Source organism: Durio zibethinus, chromosome 3, assembly GCF_047325235.1.
Source record: "Durio zibethinus cultivar Kanyao isolate XHJ-2024 chromosome 3, ASM4732523v1, whole genome shotgun sequence".
NCBI lineage: Eukaryota > Viridiplantae > Streptophyta > Magnoliopsida > Malvales > Malvaceae > Durio > Durio zibethinus.
The window spans coordinates 2,781,205-2,803,804 of record NC_143164.1 but is presented as its reverse complement, the minus strand read 5'-3'; the positions used below and the strand labels follow the sequence as shown (position 1 = coordinate 2,803,804).

The 22,600-nt window shown below is 31.5% G+C and overlaps 3 protein-coding genes across 3 annotated transcripts; 2 read left to right on the top strand and 1 right to left on the bottom strand.

Moving 5' to 3' along the window:
• The first annotated feature begins 11,620 nt into the window (after positions 1 to 11,620).
• LOC111299772 (alcohol dehydrogenase-like 7) lies at positions 11,621 to 15,643 on the top strand. Its single transcript, XM_022895254.2, is given in 11 exon segments — positions 11,621 to 11,809; positions 11,906 to 12,042; positions 12,153 to 12,199; positions 12,509 to 12,834; positions 13,393 to 13,475; positions 13,566 to 13,641; positions 13,910 to 13,974; positions 14,348 to 14,443; positions 14,867 to 15,031; positions 15,373 to 15,451; positions 15,454 to 15,643. Coding segments are annotated over 11 exon segments (1,164 nt in total). The 5' UTR covers positions 11,621 to 11,754; the 3' UTR covers positions 15,489 to 15,643.
• Positions 15,644 to 16,164: 521 nt separating this feature from the next.
• Positions 16,165 to 17,525, bottom strand: LOC111299850 (uncharacterized). Its single transcript, XM_022895368.2, has 2 exons — positions 17,000 to 17,525; positions 16,165 to 16,840 (listed from the first exon to the last, which is right to left on the bottom strand). Exons 1-2 carry the CDS (start codon positions 17,249 to 17,251, stop codon positions 16,436 to 16,438), a joined length of 657 nt encoding a protein of 218 aa, XP_022751103.1. The 5' UTR covers positions 17,252 to 17,525; the 3' UTR covers positions 16,165 to 16,435.
• Positions 17,526 to 19,743: 2,218 nt separating this feature from the next.
• LOC111299709 (uncharacterized) lies at positions 19,744 to 22,198 on the top strand. The gene is made up of 2 exons (XM_022895137.2): positions 19,744 to 20,116; positions 21,503 to 22,198. The coding sequence occupies exons 1-2, from the start codon at positions 19,872 to 19,874 to the stop codon at positions 21,708 to 21,710; spliced, it is 453 nt and encodes a 150-aa protein (XP_022750872.1). The 5' UTR covers positions 19,744 to 19,871; the 3' UTR covers positions 21,711 to 22,198.
• The last annotated feature ends 402 nt before the right edge of the window (positions 22,199 to 22,600 follow it).

The following is a 22,600-nucleotide window of genomic DNA, read 5'->3' as shown; positions in this document are numbered from 1 at the left end:
CCACATCATAATGAGACAAACATCAATACATGCATTATTGTGTGTATATTCATGTGTTTATGAATCATAATTTGTTATATCAATTATTCAATACATTCATTCTTTAAAAAATTAGTTTAATTTTGAAAGCTTCTTCGCATATACATTTAGTAACAGAGTATGTTAATTGTGGTATAAGGTTAAAAGACAGCTCCACCGTCTTAAAACCCAATTCAACCCATTCACCATCAATACAACACCACAGCTCGAGCCAAGCAAATGGAATAGGAAAATGCAAATCGTATGGAAAAAATAGAGAAGGCCCAAAAAAGCTTGAAGAAGAGTTGAATAAGATTCTATAGGCTTTGAATAAGTTGAACAAATGGAAGAATATAAAAAAAATACTAGCTAACAAGACCATCCATTACAAGAGGTGACTGACCCTATATATCTTCATGGTTTTAGGCCACATTAAGCCTAGTCCACTTAAGATGCACTACTACAATAACTCATATACCTTGTATGGTACACATACCTTAAAATGTCATCAACTTTAAATCTAAGATATTACCAGAGCTATATAAATCCTATCTTTACTGAGAAAACAGTGGAACCAACCTAGGTCCTTGATCTAGATGATCTAAAAGAGTATAAAAATTAAAAGCAAAAGTGGTTAAGTCATTGGAAGACTCAATAGTTGACCAGAAGATTAATATGCTGGAAGAAAAGCTGCGAGTGGTGGAAGAAATTGATTTTTATGATTCTGCAGATGTTGCTAGGCTTTGTTTAGTGTTGGATGTTGTTATTCTTTCGAAGTTCAAAGTATTAAAGTTTGAAAAATATGATAATATAAAGTACCCAAAAACTCACATTACTATGTATTGTCGAAAGATAGTAGCCCATGTTAATAATAAAAAGTTACTAATGCACACATTCAAAGATTGTCTTACTGGTTCTGCTACTAAATGATATGTTCAGTTGGACATGACTTGCATTCATTCTTGATGTGATATGGCCTATGACTTTGTTAGTCAGTATCAATATATTATAGATTTAGCTTTTGATCGTTTGTCTTTGTAAAATATGAAAAAAAAAGAAAAAGGTAAATGAATCATTTAAGGAGTATGCCCAAAAGTAAAGAGACATAGCCACTCAAGTACAACCTTCTCTAACTGAAAAAAAAATAATAGTATTGTTTGTCAGTATTTTAAAATCTTCTTATTATAAAAAGATGATAGAAAAAGTAACAAAAAATTTTATCGATATGGTGATCTTAGGCGAAATCATCGAAAATGCTACTAAGAATGACAAGTTAAAAAGAAAAAAAACCTTCACCAAGAGACTAAAGCTCAAGTTGTGAGCTTTAATAAACAATAATTTAGGGATTATTAACCCTATCCGCCATAATCTTACTTCGCATATTATTTTACTGTGAATAATGCTTCACTTTTCCAATACCAACTAATCCCATAGCCATCCTACCTCCGACATATCAACGTGCTTTCAGAGCTCAAATTACCATATATAACCCTAACTTTCAATCTTTTACAAGATCTCAGATCCATCCTACTATCCCAATAAGTGACTCACAAGAGCAACAAACTACTCAAGAAAAACTCGTATTCGACCCAATCCTCATGACTTATATGGAGTTATATCGAGAGCTTCATAACAATCACTTGATTGCTCCTAACCAATTAGAGTCACTCAAACCACCCTATCCTAAGTGATATGATCCTATAACTCATTACGACTACCACTATAGAGTCACTAGTCATTCCATAAAAAATTATACTACCCTAAAACATAAGTTATAGTAATTGATTAAAGAAAAAATGATAAATTTTGATACAGAAGGGGTAACTGCACTAAATGTTAGTGATAATCTTTTGTCTAACTACAATGCGAATGCTTTGAGAGATGATCAAAAGCGTCATCTGAAAAAAGTGATAAAAATTAAGACACCTCTTAGTTAGTTGTTTGATGCTTTATGAAAAGTTGACATGATACAGTTAGTGAGTTTATGTAATTATCATTGAGCATGTGTATCAGATAAAAGCTACAAATATCATAGTAGGGTAATTGACCACTTTATTGAAACTTGTGAACAATTTTATCAAAAGGTACAAAAGCTCATGAATTCTTATCAAATTGAGTTTTATAAAGATGAAGAAGTTTCAAAAGATGTTGAAGTGTCTATGACTGATAAACCATTGAAATTGTTTTCAAAATTGATAACAATTCACTTTGGAGATAAACCAAAATTGATCATAGACAAGCTTATCCCCATACCAGTAACTTTTAAAGTACCTACTTTATTTTTGTATAAGGATGACAAAGCCGTGCCATGGAAATATGGCTATGATACGATAGTCTAAAGGTAAGAAGAGAGTGCATTTAAGTTTGATGTTGCCAATATAACTTATGTAAGAAGTATCACCCGAAGTGGAAGATGCTATACTCTAAAAATGCTAGAGAGGGTCAAAAAAGAAAAAACCAAGATAAGAGAAGAATAAAATAATCTGAAAGTGATGCCTGAAAAAAATGTAAAAAAAAAAACTTATGAATTCTTGCAATTGTTGAAGCACAATACATACTTTATGATTGAGCAATTGAATAAGATGCTAGCACGAATTTCATTGCTATCATTGTTATTGAACTCTGAATAGCATTGAAATACCTTGCTAAATATGTTAAACTAAGCATATATGACACATAATATGTCTGTTGAATATGTGAATCACTTAGTTGAAAACCTGGTAACGCTGAATTACATAACATTTATTAAAGATGAGATTTTTCCAGAAAGAAAGGGAAACGACAAGACTCTGCATATCACTGTCAAGTGTAAGAGCCATATTATAGTCAGAGTCCTTAGCGACAATGACTTTGCTATTAACATGATGCCTATATCAATTTTGGTAAGGCTACTTATTGATTACTCATATATAAAGAATAGCTATATGGTTATTTGAGCTTTTGATGAGACTAGGCATGAAGTCTTGAGAGATATAGAGATACCCTTAAAAATTAGGCTATACACTTTTAATGTAAAATTTCAAGTGATGGATATCTTTTTATTTTATAGCTATCAATTGCCAAGGCCATAGATTCATATGGCAGGTGTTATTCCCTTTACTTTATAAAAAAAGATTAAGTTTAACATGAAAGGTCAATTAGTGGTAGTATTTAAAGAGAAAGATATACTGGTGACTTAGTCATTAAATGACCCATATGTGAAGGCTGCTGAAAAAAATAGTGGAATGTTCTTATCAGTCTTTTAAATTAGTCAATTTTATGGGTAAAAGACTTAAAAGACAATAATTTTCAAAGATAGTGGTGAGTCAAATTATCAATAAAAATTGGTACCCTGAAATGGGGCTGGACAAAAATTTAAAAGGGATAAAAGAGCCATTGATGATAATTAACAATAGCAAGAAGCTAAGTTGAGGCTATGAGACAAAAGGATGAAAGATTAGAAAAAGACAATAAAATACGAAAAAAAAATGACAGGGCTAAAAGGGTATAGACTAGATACTATGCCTATGATCATCCCACACTTATATAAGACCTTTAAGCCTGAAGGGTTCATGTACCCAGATGTAGAGGAAGATCTAGAATAAAGTATGGATGAGGCATTCGCTGAGTTATCCATATATGCAATTAGAGATGAAAAGGGGCATGAACAAGAAATATGGATTCATCTTTGTCCATCGGGTTACGAGCTAAACATTTAGAGTGTTATTGAAATGCTTCATATCCTTAAAACTATTTCAATGTAATTGTAAATCCCAATAATTTATGCCTAAGGCATTAGGATGATCTTTTATGTATGGGTTATTTATTTATTATTATTTTAATAAAGATTAAAAAAGATGCATTTTCATTCATTTCTTCTATTACTTTTATTTTTTTATTTTCCTAACACATATTGCCAACACATTTAATTTCATTAAATTTTAGGTCTTTAAATGAATATAAAGATAATCATGATAATGATCAAGAGATTAATTTTAAAAATTTAATTAACACTGATGAACTTGATAGTAAAAATGATTCTAAAAAATATGTATTATCTCTGGACTTAATGAGATTAATTGAGTAAGAAAATAAGCCAATTGAGCTTCATCAGAAGATAACTAAATTGGTGAATTTAGGAGATGAAGAGAGTAAAAAAGAGGTTAAAATAGATACATTATTTTCATCAACAGATAGGCAACGATTAAAAGATTTACTCTGAGAATTTATAGATATATTTGCTTAATCTTATCAAGATATGCCTAGACTTAACACAAAAATAATAGAACATAAATTACTCTTAAAGTCAGAATGTAAACCAGTTTAACATAAACTGAGCCAAATAAAGCCTAAAATGTTGCTAAAGATTAAAAAAGAGGTGATAAAGTAGTTTGATGTAAGTTTCTTGCAAGTGACTAAGTATCCATAATAGGTAGTTAACATAGTACCAATCTCTAAGAAAGATAAAAAGATACGAATATATGTAGATTATCATGATTTTAATAGGGCTAACCCAAATGATAACTTTTGTTTGCCTTATATTAACACATTGATAGATAATACAGTCAAAATTTTAATGTTTTCTTTCATAGATGGGTTCTTAGGGTATAACTAGATAAAGATAGTTGAATATGACATGGAAAAGATCATTTTTATGATCATGTAAGATATGTTTTACGACAAAGTTATGCCCTTTGATTTAAAAAATACTGAGGCAACATATCAAAGAGCTATGGTAATGCTTTTTCATGACATGATGCACAAAAATATTGATGTAAATATAGATGATATGATTGTAAAATCTCAAAAAAGAGAAGATCATGTCACCAACATCAAAAAGTTATTTGAGAGGTTGAAAAAATTCTAACTTAAGTTAAATCTAGCTAAATGTACCTTCAGGATAAGGTCAAAAAAGTTGTTAGGCTTCGTGGTTAGTGAAAGAGATATTGAAGTTGATCCAAACAAAATACGAGCTATTCAAAATTTATCCTCTCCAACACACCAAAAGAAGTTCAAGATTTTTTAGATAGACTGAACTAAATTTCTCGATTCATTTTTCAGCTTACTTATAAGTGTGATCCCATCTTTAAGCTTTTTTGTAATAATAATCCTGAAGAATGAAATGAGAAATATCAATAAGGTTTTGATAAAGTTAAGCAATATTTATCCAATCCTTCAGTATTGGTGCCATCTATTTCAAAGAGACATTTGATATTATACTTGACAGTGTGTGAGAATTTAATAGGATGTATGCTGGGATAACAAGATAAGTCTAACAAAAAAAGGAGAGCTATTTACTATCTAAGTAAAAAGTTTATGAAATATGAGTCAAAGTATTTTTTTTTTTTAAGAAAATGTATTGTGTATTAGCTTGGATTGCCAAAAGATTTAAACAGTACATGCTTAATCATATCACCTAGCTTATAGTAAAATTAGATCCAATTAAATACATCTTTGAGAAGCCCTTTTTGTCTGAAAAAATTACTATATGATAAGTAATACTTTTGAAGTATGATATCATATATGTGAGCTAGAAGGCAATAAAATGGAATGCTATAGTCGAGTTTCTCGCAGATCGTGCTGTTAAAAATTATGAGCCAATGAGATTAAAATTTTTTAATAAAGATTTAAGCGTTATTTCCCTACTGGAGAAGGAAAGTCATGAAGAAAAATGCTAAAAAATGTATTTTGATAGAGCTACAAATGCCTTGAGACATAAAATTAAAGCAATTTTGATTTCTCCAAAACAACAATACTATCTTATAATAGCAAAATTGAATTTTAATTGCTCAAATAACATCATTGAATATGAGGTATGTGTCATGGGTTTACAAGTTGCTATAGATAAAAAAGTTAAAGCATTGAAAGTGTTTAGAGACTCAGCTCTAGTTATATATTAGTTGAAAAAAGAATGAGAGACGAGAGATTCAAAACTCATTCCATATCACAAGTATATCCTAGAGTTGATCAAATAGTTTGAAAGTATTCAGTTTGATCGTTTACCTCAGAAAGAGAATCTGATTGTTGATGTCTTGGTTACTTTGGCAATAATGATCTGAATTAGTGACAACATTAAAATTCAACTCACCAAGCTAAATGTCAAGGATATGTCAGCTCATTATTCTAATGTAGAAGAGGAAAAAGATGAGAAGCCATGATATTATGATATCTTATAATACATTAAGAATCAGTAATACCCTATCCAACCAACTGAGAATGATAAAAGGGTTATCTAGAGACTAGCTATGAGCTTCTTCTTGGATGAAAGTGTTTTGTACAAAAAAAGCTATGATCAAGTATTATTGAGATGCATAAATACGACTAAAATAAAAAAGATTATTGAAAAGGTGCATGATGGAATATGTGAGACACATGTAAATCGACATATAATGATAAGACAGATCATAAGAATAGGTTATTGTTGGTTGATAATAGAGAGTGACTATATTGACTAAGCTAAAAAATGTCACAAGTGCCAAATTTATACTGATAAAATTCATGCTCCACTGATTATTTTACATGTTTTGATACCATCTTGGCCATTCTTCATATGAGGCATGGATGTCATTCGTCCTATTACCTCAAAGGCTTCTAATGGGCATAGGTTTATTTTTGTGATGATATATTATTTCATGAAATGGGTGAAAGCAGCTTCATTTGAAAATGTAACACGATATGTGGTTTGCAAGTTTATAAAAAGAGATATCATTTGTAGATATAGGCTTTCAAAAAGAATCATTTCAAAAAATATCAAGAATCTAAATAGTAAGATGATGTAGAAAATATGTGTCTAATGTAAGATCAAGCATCATATTTGGACACCATACCACTCTAAAATGAATGGAATAGTTGAGGCAACAAACAAGAATACAAAAAGAATTCTTAAAAAAATGACTAAGACTTATAAGAATTGGCATAAGAAGTTACCATTTACATTGTATACTTATCAAACATCAGTGCATACTTTTACTAAGGTAATTTTATTTTCTTTGATTTATGAGATGAAAGCTGTACTACCAGTGGAAGTGAAAATCTTATCCTTGAAGGTTCTAAAATAAGTTGGACTAAAAGAGGCTGAATAGATTCGAAAGCGCTATGAGCAGTTGAATTTCATTTAAGAGAAAAAATTGATAGCACTTTGTCATGATCAGCTATATCAGAAAAGAATGATGAAGGTTCATGATAAAAAAGTTTGACCTCATTGCTTTCAAGAATGAGAGTTGATCTTAAAAAGAATTCTCTCAAGCCAACATGATAATAGAGGAAAGTAGACTCCAAATTGAGAAGGGCCATATGTTGTGAAATGAGCTTTCTCAGGTGAAACATTGATATTAGTTGAGATGGATGAAGATGATTTACCCTATTTTATAAATTCTGATATTGTAAAGAAATATTATACTTAAAAAAAATAAATAAAAAAAAACTTAAGTTAAAAATCTAAAAAGGCAGTTTAAGTTAAAAAGAGGTTCATCTAAGTTAAAAACTTGAAAAAATGGCTTAGATAATGAGGATACAACATCGAATTTGAGAATTCACCAACATGAAAGCTAGTATGTTCTGATGAGCTTTGAATTGTTAAGTATATAAAGTAGTTGAGTTTTCAAAAAAAACCTCAAAATATTTTATCATGATTATCGGATTGTTTTAAGCGTTATTACCTTATACATATCTTTGTAATTCTTTTTCCTTTTTACATTGTTCAATGGCCAAAGTTGTGCTACCATTTTTTTTAATAAGAGATATATCACTTCATTATTTGTGTTTCTCTTTTGTTGATTATTTTCCAAGCCATTCATGTTCTTTTCCTTTAAGAACCTCGCAATGGAAGAAATGTGTGATTGCATTTTTATTTTTTGAAATTGAAATAATGATGGATAAATGAATAATAGCATAAAAGATTTCTACATTACCTTGAAAAGGTTAAGAGTGATATAGGCAAATATGAAATGTTCAATTCCTAGTAAAGATATTGACTTTGGAAAAAGATTTCTTTAAAAAAAGAATATGATAATTGAATGAGAATGATGATTGATAATCAAATCGATTTGGTTTTAGTATTGGAAGATTAAAGAGTTCAAGATCCAAGGGAAAAGCTTGAGAAACTTGAGTACCATAATTGAAAAAAATTAATTAATTGACATTTGCATTACATTTCTGAATGTCTAGTGCATAGTATGCATTGTATTTAAGAATGTCTAGTTTATGAATTTAGGAAGTAGGGATATTTAAGGATCTCACTTAGAGAAAATAGATATGAAAACTTTCCAATGAAAGAATTTCAAATTCTTGTTTAAGAAAAAACTTATAAGGTAAGATTTTGATATTTGAAAAAGGATATTAAAAATGATTTGTAAGACCTTCGGGCATAATTTTTTAAAATTTTCTTAAACACAATCTATGACTCATTTGGACCAGATTGTCAAGAAGCTTCACTTATTTTTCAAAATTGTTGAGTTTCTGCTTAGAAGAGATTTATTTATTTTTCAAAGTTGTTGAGCCTCTACTTAAATGAGCTTTATTTATTTTTTCAAAGTTGTTAAGCCTTTGTTTAGAAGAGCCTTATTTATTTTTCAAAGTGGTTAAGCATCCGCTTAGATGAGTTTTATTTATTTTTTCAAAGTCGTTGAGCCTCTACTTAAAGGAGCTTTATTTATTTTTTCAAAGTTGTTGAGCTTCTTATTAGATAAGCTTTATTTATTTTTCTAAAGTCGTTGAGTCTTTTATTAAAAGAGCTTTATTTATTTTTCTAAAGTTATAGAGTATCTGTTTAGATGAGCCTTATTTATTTTTCAAAAGTTGTTGAGCTTCTGATTAGATGAGCTTTAATTATTTTTCAAAGTCGTTGAGCCACTGCATAGAGGAGCTTTATTTATTTTCAAAAGTTGTGAGCCTCTGCTTAGATGAGTTTTTATATTATTCAATAAGTCTTAAGTGTCCAATTTAAAAAAAATGAACATGTTGGGATGATTATCTGGATATGATGGGTGTTTATGTCTTTGCACAATTCCTATTGCATAAGAAATGCCTAAAGAAGGGTAACTATAGATACCCTATTTGGTCCAAACCCAAATCCATTTGACCTAGCTCAATAGAGTCAAATTATTAAGCCCAATTACTCATTATTTTATATTTTATATTTTATATTTTATACTTTATTTATATATTATTTATATATTATTTATTTATTTTGGGTTTTATCTTTTTTATTATTCATTTATTTGTTTTTTTATTTATCTATGATTTTCAATTGTTTTTTATTTGATTTATCTTTTGTTATTAAATTATGTGTTAAGATAATGAGATAATAGTAATAATAAAAGAAAAAAAAAGAGTTAAAAAATAAAAAAAAATAATTTTGGCCGTGAATGCAGAATTGTAGTTGGATTCAATCTATATAAGATAAATATTATGTTTTGTGCTAATACAAAAATCCTGTCAACAATGGATTCGTGGTCAATCAAAAACACTTCTGCCTATTCCTTATAAATACAGACTTGAATCAAGCATAAAAAACACACAAAAAACACATAAATCAGAGAAAGAGTATACACAAAAATACGGAGAAGAAAACACCCGTGAAAGGCAGTCAAAAGTTTGTTGGAAAGTTTTTAGGATTAAAAAAAATTAAAAAAAATTTTTAGAAAATTTTCATAATCCAATTGAATTTTTCAGTGATTTTTGAAGGTTTCAATGAATTTTCAGCAAGATTCCCAGTTTTTAGCGTCAAATTTCTAAAAACCAGTAAACTTTTGACCAATTTTTGATGAACAGACCTAGATTCCAGTAAGATTTTTCAAAATTCAGTGAATATTCAACAAAGTTTATTTGATTATAAAGAGAGGGAAAGAGAAAGAGAAAGAAAAGAGAGAGAGAGAGGAAGAATTTTGAGGAAAAAAGAAAGTTTTGGCCTATTTATACTCAACTGAAACGACATCGTTTTGACATTTAAATGGCCTCAGGATCGTTGTTTTTCTATTCAGGCCAACCCAATTCAAAGTGTTAACTCGTTTTTTGACCCGTTCTAACCTTAGTCTCAAGTCGAGCTGAGCTGAATAGCTTTTTAAACCGTTCTAGCTTTTCTTCCTACAGCAGAGCCAAGTTGAACCATCCAGTAGCCAAATCGTTTTCCTATTTTTATTTTTTTGAATTTTTTTGTTTATTCTATTTATATATATATTTTAAGTATTTTTGCATGACTAAAATTTAGGAAGAATATAAAAAATAAAAAATAAAATAACATATTTTTTTAGAATAAATAATAATTATCAAATGATGAAATTTTTTAAAATTTCAAATGATAAATTTTTATAAAATTTTTAGGTGAGAAATTTTTTCTAAATTTGTCCCAAATGATAGAATAATTTAGAGAAAGTTTCAATAATAATAATTAATATTTATTTTTAATTTAAAAATAATAAAAATAAAAAACACAAATTTTAGTAAAAATTTTGGAATTAAATATTAATTATTTAATGATGAGATTCTTAAAAATTTTAAATGATAAATTTTTTAAGAATCTCTAAGTGAGAAATTTCTCTAAATTTGTCATAAATTGTGGAATAATTTAAATGAAATTTCAATAAAAATATATGTATGATTTTTCTAATAAAAAATTTTAGATTGAAAATATTTAACAATTATTCAATGATAAGATTTTTAGAAATTTCAAATAATAAATTTCTTAAGAAATTTGTAGGTGAGAAATTTTTTTAAATTTGTATCAAATTGTGAAATAATTTAAATGAAATTTCAATAAAAGTAATTGTATCATTTTTCAAATAAAAAATTTTAGGTTGAAAATATTTGACAATTTTTCAATGATAAGATTTTTAAAAATTTCAAATCATAAATTTTTTAAAAAATCTTTAGGTGAAAAATTTCTTTAAATTTGTCTCAAATAGTAGAATGATTTAAATGAAACTTCAAAAATAATTATCATATTATTTTATTTCCAAAGATAAAAAACAAAAAAAAAGAAGAATTTCTAAATAGACTTAAGTGGTAAAAAATTAGAAATAAAAAAAATATTTCTAAATTGACTTAAAAAGTGATAAATTTATAAATAAAACTTATAAAATAAAAAATAAAAAATAAAATTCGATGATAAAATTTTTAGTAATCGTAAATAATTGATTATTCAAAAAAATTTTAAGTGAGAAGATATTTCTAATTTAGTCCAAAGGGTAAAATAATTAGATATATTTTCAATAAAAAATTAAAAACAAATAATGACTAAATCTTTTTTCGATAATGGAATATTTTCAAGAAAACAAACGGATTTTTGAATACTCTTGAAGTAAAAAAATATTTTAAAAATTTTATCAAATTAATGAAAATTTTTAAAACTTATTTTTAAAATTTTATATTAAAATTTAAAATCATTAAAATCAAGAGTTTAAAATAATTTAAAATTAAATAGTACCATCTTTGAAAGACATGTAAAAATGCTATAACATTTCCTATAACTAAACTTTTAAATCATATTATGATTAATAGACTAAATTTTATTTTTAAAAAAATTTTTAATCAACTTAAAAATTAAAAAATAAAAAATTCATTAAACAATCAACAACACATAAATAAAAAAAGGCAACTCTGTCTATATATTTTCGGTCTGTGTTATAACAGTAAAAGTTGGCATTAATGTCTTCAAGTTCTGGTGAGGCCATCATTGTCCAGTTTCCACCTATAAATAACTGAAGCCGTAAGCACCACCAACCTCCAAAATAGAGCCGTCGGCTTTCTATTTAAGTGGCCATGGATAACAAGGAACTGTCAAGCAAAACCGCTGGGAAACCAATTCGATGCAAAGGTAACTGCCAACAAACTCCCAAGTTTTTCCTTCCGTAACTGTTTTTCCTTCTGCATTTTGTTAGAGCATGAAACCATGTGTTGCTATTTCGTTTAGCTGCTGTTTGTCGCGAGCCAGGGGAGCCTCTAGTGATAGAGGAAATCATGGTGGCCCCTCCGAGTCCCTACGAAGTACGAATCCGTATAATCTGCACATCTCTCTGTCACAGCGACATTACCTTTTGGAAATTGAAGGTCTCTCTGTCACATCTCTCTATGGATCCGCCTCTCTTGACTTTTACACTCTCGATTGACTTTCGATATTATTGTTGTTTACCTGAATCTGAATTTGGTTCTGCTTGAAGGTGCCTCCTGCTTGTTTCCCCAGAATCCTAGGCCACGAGGCGGTCGGGTGAGCTTGATTTCTTCGTTGACATTTCTTTTACCTAGTGCTTTTCTTTTGCCGGTCACAGCAGAACATTGCCTTTGTACGCTCGAGTTGACTGACAGTTTAAAAGAGAAACTTTCAAAAACTAACGTTATCTATGTTTTTCTTCTCTGTTTCTCTCTCTCAAGAAAATATTTCTCTACAACGTAATTTGGCATCTTTCTTTTTCTTCATTTAAAACCCAAATGTATTTAGCCAATTAAATTTTATACCTTAATTTAACAAGGCAACAAATTCTTTTCATTCAATTTACAATTTGACATTGTGTTGAAGGGTGGTGGAGAGTGTGGGTGAGAATGTGGAGGAGGTAGCAGAAGGAGATGTTGTCATTCCAACCTTCTTGTCAGATTGTGGAGAATGTGCAGATTGCTGTTCAGAAAAGAGCAACTTATGTTCAAAATTCCCATTCAAGGTCCATCCTTGGATGCCTAGATATGAGACCAGCAGATTCACTGGCCTTAAGGGAGAGGTTTTATATCATTTTCTGTTCGTTTCGAGTTTTTCCGAGTACACTGTAGTAGATATTACCCATGTAGTGAAGATTGATCCTGCAATCCCTCCAAACAGGGCATGCCTCTTCGGCTGCTGTGTAGCTACAGGTAATGGGGTTTTGTTCTTTTCGGCATTTGAAATTTCAACTTTTACCTTGATTTTTTCATGTAAAAATCTGCTAATCACCTTCTGTTTGATGAAATTGTATTAGGAAAAGTTTCCATTTGTTATGGTTTTTTATTTCACTTACTGGTGTATGTTAATCAACTTGGACTTGATTAGCCATTCTGCTTTTGCGGTTAAACTCGATATTCATTGTTACTATGAAATTACCATGCTCACTTGATTCTTTGTTTCTTACCTCATGCACAATGAATTTCATAACTACTGTGCACATTTGAATCGGCAGTATCAACCATTGCTAATGCATGCTTGTTTAATTTTGAAACTTTAGTAATTTCTATAGGTAAGGTTCGTTATTTTGAGTAAGCATTGTTTTAAGGGTTTGTGGAAGGTTACCCACCCAAGAGGTTTTTCACATATTTAGCCCAATGTTCTATTTTCTTTTGCCTTGTCTTTTTTCCCAATGAAAGCCATTGCAAAGTACTTGATCGAAAATCTGAAGAGAAAAGTACTACAACATGACCAATTTTTTGGCTTTTAAGGGGTTGGTGCTGCTTGCAAAACGGCAAATGTCGGAGCAGGATCAACTGTTGTTATTTTTGGGCTGGGATCTATTGGATTAGCGGTATGATCTTGAAGAATAGTTTCACACTCTATCTGACGTTTATATGTTTTAAGTTTGAAAGACTAACTCACAGCTTGCTTTGCTTTCTAGGTTGCAAAGGGAGCTAGACTATGTGGTGCAAATAGAATTATAGGAGTGGATGTGAACCCAGAGAAATTTGAAATTGGTGAGTAAATTTTCATGTATGATGCTTTGTCACTGAATTTTCAACAAGTTGGGACTATACATCATTTGAATAATAGCCAAAATCACCTTGTTATATGAGTAGCAATGGTTTTATATGATCTCATCTACCATATGCCCAACTGAAAGCAGATTACTCTGAGATCAATTATTTTAGTGGTTGATTACTAGTGCAAACAGTTCTATCTTACACAATAATGTTGTGTTTGGCATAGTTTTTAGTTGATGTATCTTCCTTTGCATTTGTACAGGGAAAAAATTTGGAGTCACCGAGTTTATCAATTCAAGGGACTGTGGGAATAAATCTCTAAGCCAGGTTTTCCTCGCAGTCTATGATATTATTTTTTGACTAGTTTCGGTGACTTCTGCCTGTACTATTATTCAGTTGCTTCTTATGACATCAAATAGTGATTGGCTTGTTACTTTTGAAAGCATACCATGTAATCATACATATACAATGTGGTTGACCAGAAGGCTTTACGACTGTATGGCTTCTGATGTTTGAGATGGATCATTTGCCTTTCTGATAGCTTGATGAGCAATTTATCAGCATCCTGTTATTTTTATGGTGCTTTGACGGAGCTGAGAAACAGATATCTTCACTAACTGATTAATTTTCTGACTTTCAGGACTAACTGATTAATTTTCTGACTTTCGGATTTTCTTTTTTCCTATCTAACTTTGAATAGGTAATCCATGAGATGACTGGGGGAGGTGCAGATTACAGCTTTGAATGTGTTGGTTTGGCATCCTTGGTACAAGAAGCCTATGCAAGCTGCCGGCAGGTAGCCTCTCTCGCACATATACACACTCATTTAATCACTTACAAAAGCATACGTTCCCAAATTATCCATAGTTTCTTACTAACTTACTTATATTTTAATATCTTTGTGTGTGTTTTTATCCATAGTTTCTTACTAACTTAATTATATTTTAATGTCTTTCTGTGTGTTTTATTTGTACAATTTGATATATAATTACAAGTGATAAGATTAGTACTTTCCAGAGATAGCAACTGTATTATCTGTAGTATTCTGAGTTTTGGCTTGCAAATTCTAAAATCAACATCCAGCTTGAGCTCTGGCTAACCCAACTAAAGATAGACTTATAATTATGTGGATCATACTAAGCAAAACAAACACTACTGCTAGGTAATGTATCAGATAACTCCAAGATTTCTGCATCTTAAGCTTTGTGCATAACTGCAGGGTTGGGGAAAGACAATTGTTTTGGGAGTGGACAAGCCAGGTGCACAGTTGAACTTCAGGTCCTTTGATGTTCTTCATTCTGGGAAAATCCTTACTGGGTCCTTGTTTGGAGGAGTCAAAGCTAAATCTGACCTTCCAGTTCTGTTAAAACGTTATATGGACAAGGTAAATTCTTGCATTTATTAGTTTATCTCCTTTCTGCACTCCCTTTTTTTTTTAACACTATTTCTACTTGTTTATGAATCCTAAATTGTGTTTTAAGCTTAATGTATAGTTTGAGAGCATAGAGTGACCTACCATGCTACCTTAGTTGCATTATGTTGCATTATTCATGGATCTGAAGAATGGAAACCCCCAAAACAACCCTTTTTGTCCGCACATTCCATAAAGGCATTTAATGTGAAATATTCCCTTGCTGGTTTTATGGAATGTCTAACGTGAATTGAGTATATAGATGTGTTTAACTACTTATATATATATATATATATTTTTTTTTTTTTTTCCAGGAATTGCAGCTAGATGAGTTTGTCACTCATGAGGTCGGGTTTGAAGACATCAACAAAGCATTTGAATTACTTATGGAAGGCACTGTATCCGATGTGTTATATGGATGGACAAATGAGTGATTTCCTCTCACGTCTCTTGGGCTATATATTTGCTAATAACAGGACTTTACTTGTGAGTGTGCCCTGATATTGTCATCATTGTCTGATTTTGTTAAGATTGAGATCCTCATGTATCCTTGCTTTAATGTTCAATAAATTACAGTTGTCCCGATTCAAAATCTCAGAAAACTTATGTCAGTGGACAGCTTAGCCTTATTTTCTGCTAAACAAGATGCAGACTATAGATGGTCCTCATAACACTGAATGCATTAGATACGCCAGTACCTGTCAAGTATTCATTTGGAGAGTAAAACCCAGAGGCAGCCTCCTCTGTAATGGGTGCTAAACCATAGAAACAATAGTGATCTACTTTCCACTTGAAACTAGTGTTCTGAGATAGTAGACTTCAAATGTAGGATGTTTATTGTCGTTAGTTCTGAGATGCAAGCCATCATGATACAGTGGTCCTAAACTTATGATGTAAAACTTTTTAATAATATTCGTACCCAAAAAAAAAAAAAAAACACAGAACAAAAATGGGAAAAGAACCCTATTCCATCAAGATTTAAGAGCACCACCTTCTAGGCTTTGATATTTCTATATTTCAGTTTCAGTTGATCTCAGTTCATCAGAAAAAAATACATACATGTGAGAGGCGTGAGACTAGAAAATAATGATATCGAACATAAAGAATACACAAAGAAAACAAGAAATTGATCCATTAAATATCTCTCAAATCACAAAAAGAAAGGAAGGAAATAACATATCCTTTTTACATATAGTTAAACCCTAAATAAACAAACTTATTATTATATATATATATATATATGACAAACTTAATACTTAAAAGCAGGATAAAACAGAAGCTTATACGAAATATACAACCCCAAAAAGAACGAAAATTTCAACAAATTAATAAACCACACCGCCCATCGGCATTTTTGCTTAAAAACATATTGGTTCTTTAATGGGAAGAACTCTCCTTTTCTTTCTCTTTCTCTTCCTCCGTTTTGGAGTGGTAACCAGGAAGCTTCTCCTTGATTTTCTCCAAAATTCCCTTCTTTTCCTTTGTCTCACCTTCATGGGGCTGAGCCGCAGAGCACTCAGCTGGGGATGGAGGTGGGGGGACCTCTTCAGCTATCTTGTGTTGACCAGGGAGTTTCTCTTTGATCTTCTCAAGGAAGCCTTTCTTTTCTGCAGGCTCTGGCTGGACTGCTTCATCACACTTCTTCAGTGGGACTGTAATGTCCTCGTGCTTGATCTCCTCTTCTTTCTTTTCTCCTCCTAACTTCTCCTCGATCTTTTCCTTTAGTCCCTTCTTTTTCTTCTTCTTCTTCTCTCCTCCTTCACCTTCCTCCTCATCGCTAGACTGCAAATTCGAAAAACAGATTACACGTCGTGATCCAAGGATGCTAAATATGGTAACTAAAGTATAAGGTAAAAATGAAAAGTTGACCACCCAATCAACTCTCTTTACTGTTTTTAGTGGCAAGTTCTCATTAACAACATAAAAGTCCAAAGTACTTACAGAGCTGGAGCTGCTATCCGATCGGTGAAGCTTCTCCAGTAGAGTGTGCTTCTTCTCCTCTCCTTCTTCCTTGTGCTCCTCTTCTATCTGAACCTTCGACTCAAACTCAGTGACGATCACCTCCTCTTGAGGCTTCTCCTCCTCTTTTTTCCCCAAGAAATCGAACAACCCTCGGTCCTTGGTCTCCACTGCTCCCTCACCACCAAAGTTGCTCTCGCACTCAGGGGCCTTTTTGGTATGCTCCTCAGCCATTTTTTTTATCAACTAAACACTGAAACAAATATGATCAAAGCTGGCTAGTGTATTTGAACAAAGCGCAAACCAATGAACTGAAAACTTTGTGGATCACTCCACTTTTACAGAGTTTGCTACTGACTGATGGGTTTTTAGAAATTAGAGGAGCTGGGTTTTTATAGTATCCAAAGCATCATTGACAACGCGGCTCTGACGCGATTAAGAAAAGAGAAAAAAAAAAATTAACGGAAGCTAAAATGGGCTACCCAATCGAGCGCCATTCCTTCCTGTAACCGACATCTGCATTAAACGGAGGAAACAATGTCTAAAGCAATATTCTCTCTCGGGTAATTAATTATAGTGTACTCTCTTTATTTATTCGAAACCTGTCTTTGTAGTTTCTGTGCCAACGAATGACAGCGAGTGTAGGCGTGCTTTACATGGTAGCGCCGATGGAAAGTAGCAGTCAATATTAAAGAGGAAAATAGGGAAAAAAAAACAGCGAAACGAGCGTGCGACCATTCGAATCAATGACACGTCGGGCCAGGGAATGTCCGTGTGGGCCCAGACAAGAGAAGTGTTGGCCACGTGTCAATTTCGTCGTGAAGACGGAGAGGCCAGAAGGTCGAGATTTAAGACTGTTAGGTTCTGGAGGGGCCCGATGAATAGTGGGCTTCGGTGTACGTTAATCTCACTATAATTTCGCATTGATTTTATTTGGATATCGTCACTTTCAAAAGAGAGGCGGAGCCTCTGGAAAGACAAGTGGGCGGTTTGGGATTTTTCCCACATAGCCCAATATATTATTTTGATAATGCCAACTTTGCACGTGACGGGTTCTGATTGTTTGCAATTTCCTAAACTTCGCGTAATGAAAAGGACGTTGGCTTTCAATACAATGCAATGCAACAATTTTTGAAAATTGAAAACGCTTATTACGAGAAATGCTTTACAAGGCATCAAAGTATTGAGCTGGAATTGTAGTAGTTTGGGCGCTAGGCTTTTGTAATTGCCAGTTCTAACTTCAACTAATCTAATTTTAAAGGTAAGGAATTCTAATGTCAACAGCATCTCTTTACATTTAAAAAATGAAGTAGACTAGTAGCATTCATCTGACTTAAGGTATAATGAAACCCGATGTATTGTCAAATTTAAAGTTCATTCAATTATAAAAATTTAAAATTCAAATTTTGATTTGAATTCAGTTTATAATATATTTAGAATTGATCAATTTAATTCATTATATAAATAGTTGAAACTCAAATTTAAATTTAATATCATAATAAACAAATCAAGTTTGGGTATTCAGTTAACGAGAGCGCATGCCCTTATCTTAGCAATAGTTGTAGTTTCATGAGTTTTGCTGCGTTGATTCTCAAAGAAATCATTGCGAAATGGCCAAAAAGAAAAGGAATTCCATGGGAGCGTAACGTGTAAGCTGCTTTAATTATCTCTAGTGGTTTCGACATGGGCTTTATATCCCAGTTACGAATGGTGTTTGGACGGTTTTGCCTAGGAGTTCCGACTGCAATTCAGTAGGCCCAAGAAAGAACTTGTAGAGATGATCCATTTATATTGCTTGGTTAATTTGGGTGAGGCCCATCCCTAAGTTTGGATTAACGACTTTGTTCGATAGAAAAAAATAAATTTTATTTAATGACCGAGTTACATAATAATATTTAGTATTTTGTAATTCAATCATTAAACTTTTTTCTTCTTTTCTACCAAACTTAACCTTTTCAATGAGATCATCTATCGATTACTGCTCCATGAGAGGTGCGTGCTTTCCCCTTAATTGATAACAATTCCAAATACTATTTTAATAAATACCAGCATGATTTGAACATTATACAAACATGTCATGATTTTTATTTTTAGTTTAAAAAAAATAAAAGAACACACTATGTGATTATTAAATTTTTAATTTAATGCTATTAGACGATTTTTCCAATGATTTGGAATCAAACAATATGTTTCCTTTTTTATATAGCATTCAAAACGCATACTATTATTATTATTTTTTACATAAAAAATTATAATTTAAAAATAAAATATGATATTGCATGTATTTTTTTATTTAAATCATTATATAAACCAACTAATTAAATTTTGAATTCACTATTTACTATCACTTATCAATTATTACTCTTTAGTTTCAACACCTTATTCATACATTAAAATACAAATTTTATTAGTCAATTTTTTTATGATATGAAAATTTCAATTTATCATATTTTTATATTCACAAAACGATTCATGTATCATATAAAATGATTTAAAATCTTCGAGTCACATCGAATTCAATGAAATGTTGAAAAGTAACCTGCAAATCTCGATAAAAAAACCCTCGACTAGCAGTTACAAAATTTTATATTATTCGGATTACAAAGTATGGCCCATATCAAATATATAGCCCATTCAGATATAAGCCCGACGCGATCGTTTGCATTTAGATTGAAAACCCGTCAAACCAGCCGGCTCCGGCTTTTTTTTTTTTTTAATTTGAATTCATTAGTATTTCCATTTCTCCAGGAAAGCAAAGGAAAAAAAAGAAAGGCCAATAAAAAAGAGAGAAAATTAAGAGGGATAGAGGGTTTATGCAATGTAACGAACCAAGGCCTAATTGAATCCAATATTGATGCTCCCCCTTCCCTTTCTTGTAGCTCCGGTTCGTATCTTGCTCTGCAAATTCTCAAATTTTAACCATTTTTTTACCTCCGAAGCCAAACAAAGCATAAAGACGAAAGGCAGGGAGAGAAAAAGGGAAGCGATGATAACGCGATCGAATTTAGCAGAGCAGTTGAGAGAGTATCAGATTCGATCTAAGCACGATTGGGCCTCCGTTTCGTTTTTCTCATCCACGTCTAATCTCACATCTTCTAGGTATACCTAATTCCATGATTTGCTTTTTCGGTATTTTATTTTTCAAAAATTTCCTGTTTCGAATATAAGGTAGATTTGATTCGCTAGCAAGATCTTCGTGCTTAACGAGCTGGTTATGAAATGTTTCTCATTTGAGCTTCTATCGAAGCTTTACCTATTTACTTAGATAAGCTTGGCTTTTATAGGATAATTAGGTTAAAAATTCAGCTGTAGCTTCTTGATTATGATATATTTTTTTAATCTATTTTGGAAATTTCGTTTCTTTTATTCATTTCATTTTCTCAATCAGTTGATATTTCTGCTAAGAATTGGAGAAAAAAAAAAAAGCTTGAAAGATTCTCGTAGTGATTAAATTATCGGTTTGAAAATATATTTTTATTTAAGCTGGTCAAAGAAAGCGAAAGTGACTCTGGATTTTATATAAACTGCTATTGAGTCCTTATGATGTCAGAAAGGAAAGAAAAGAAAATTTGAAATTGTTGATTCATTTTAATTTTCATCATAAATCGAAATTTGGGTGGCTGAAAGAAGCCTGCTGCTGGGGATGGGGGTAGAATTGAAGAATTCCTTACTTAAAAAGGAGATGATATGGCTCTTGGTTAATGCTGTACCAACGATTTAAATTTAATTGTTAATACTTGTTATACTGCTAATCTTTCTAACCCGTGTTTTTCTACTCGAATTTCTATATTTTATATTTTCAAATGACTGAATTGGGTGGTGTGTAAAGCGTAAACTAACTGTATGATGGTAGGAATATGCATGTGTGCTTAGATCTTACCATTCACTTGGCTGTTATGATTGTGTATCATTTGTATCTAAGGTTTTTTCATAGCTTTATGAAGTAGTATCATATGTATCTAAGGTTTTTTCATAGCTTTATGAGGTATCTATAAGAGCGGAATGCTTGCCAATCTGCTGGGAATTGGTGCTTTATAGAATTGTCTGGATTTGCTCACATTATGGGGGCTTAGGCTAGGAGTCCTTATCATTCAGGTGCTAGCTCTGATTGAGAAGTCTTGGTGCCAAAAATTGAAAATAATAATCTGTTGGCATTGGATCTGTGCTTTTGCAATATTTGTGCATTTTAGATTTTGGTGTTACTTATGCATGGAAAATATTCATGGGTTTGATATGTTTGTACTTTGTTCTAGTTCCAACAAGTTTTTACATGTCTGTAAGGTTATGATTTAGATTAATAATTGCGCGAGGCAGGAGATTCCAACTTTTTGTTGAGAAAAATAAATTAGAAAACGTGATATCTAGAGTACTTGTAGTTTTATTGGGATCCATTCATTTGGTCTTTATTGTGGTATTTGCTATTCTCATTCTCAGGATAAGACCAATTCTAATAGTTGTGCTTTCTTTACTGTTCTGTGGTTGCAGGGTGGATGTTGTGGTCTTTGTTATATGGGAACTCATTATTTTAGCTTTCCTGGTTTTCTCAGCTGTTTCTTTATATTTTAGGCATATGCAACTTGCCTTTATTCTAATATGCATCACAATGCTATCGCTTCTCTGCATGAAAATCACAAAGCAAGTGAGATTGGCTGGGAAAAAGAAAAGAAGGATGCTTCTTCCATTATCTATGTAGAACTACATGAAGCTTGAATTTGTTTAAAAGGGACTAACATTGATGTGTAAATTTGAGATTTATTGATCATTATATTTGGTCTACACTTGCTCTGGTCTACTGAAATAAGTAATTGTGCCTGAAGCAAGCTGATGAAGGAATATACTTTGATTTGGTCACCTCAAAAGTCGGTGAACCATGGCAAGTCTAGTGATTTGAGATGGAAAGTTGGGATGTTTTAATTGAACTAGTAGCAGTTAATTTTAAGGTATGATGTCTTTCTCACTACCTTTGTGCCGTATGCATGGCTCTGGGATACTATATTGGGAATGTAGTGAACAATATTTGCTTTCATTTGTAATTTGCTTAGACTTGGTTGTAGTTTAAAAGACATTAGAGGATAGAAATGGGCACTGTGAGTGATTGAAACATTTTTGCATGTATGGTGTACCCATATAGCTGATTTGCAACAATAATATATGCCATTTACAGTTTCCCGGTTGATAGAAGAGTTAAATTCTAGAAAAGTTTTGGCTTATTTGGTTTTACGACAGCGCATCTGTCTATGTAAGGGGTATTAAGTTCAGAATCCACTGATTTCACAAACTAACTGAAGATATAATTATGCTACTAAGTTTAGGCAAACAGGCATGTGAATAAGGTGATTTCATATATGTTAGTGTAATACACGGAGTTTTAATAATTTGTATATTTATCAGTTGAGGCTGAATCCAGCGCATAGGGATTGGTTAGATCATTCAAAGAAGGTGGACATGCTTGACGTTGTTGTTTCTTTCACCGTGTGGGCATTCGGTTTAGGAGATTCAAGGTCAGTTTTGATAGGCAAGATTTATATGATCATGTTGCCATGGGGTTTAAAGAAGTGAATTTCTATTCCCTTGGTCACTATG

Coding starts and splice junctions, on each gene's coding strand:
- LOC111299850 (XM_022895368.2), bottom strand. CDS start 17,251: ATGGCTGAGGAGCATACCAAAAAGGCCCCTGAGTGCGAGAGCAACTTT. Junction 16,841..16,999: donor CGGATAGCAGCTCCAGCTCT/GTAAGTACTTTG, acceptor TCGAATTTGCAG/TCTAGCGATGAGGAGGAAGG.
- LOC111299709 (XM_022895137.2), top strand. CDS start 19,872: ATGCTCCCCCTTCCCTTTCTTGTAGCTCCGGTTCGTATCTTGCTCTGC. Junction 20,117..21,502: donor TCTAATCTCACATCTTCTAG/GTATACCTAATT, acceptor CTGTGGTTGCAG/GGTGGATGTTGTGGTCTTTG.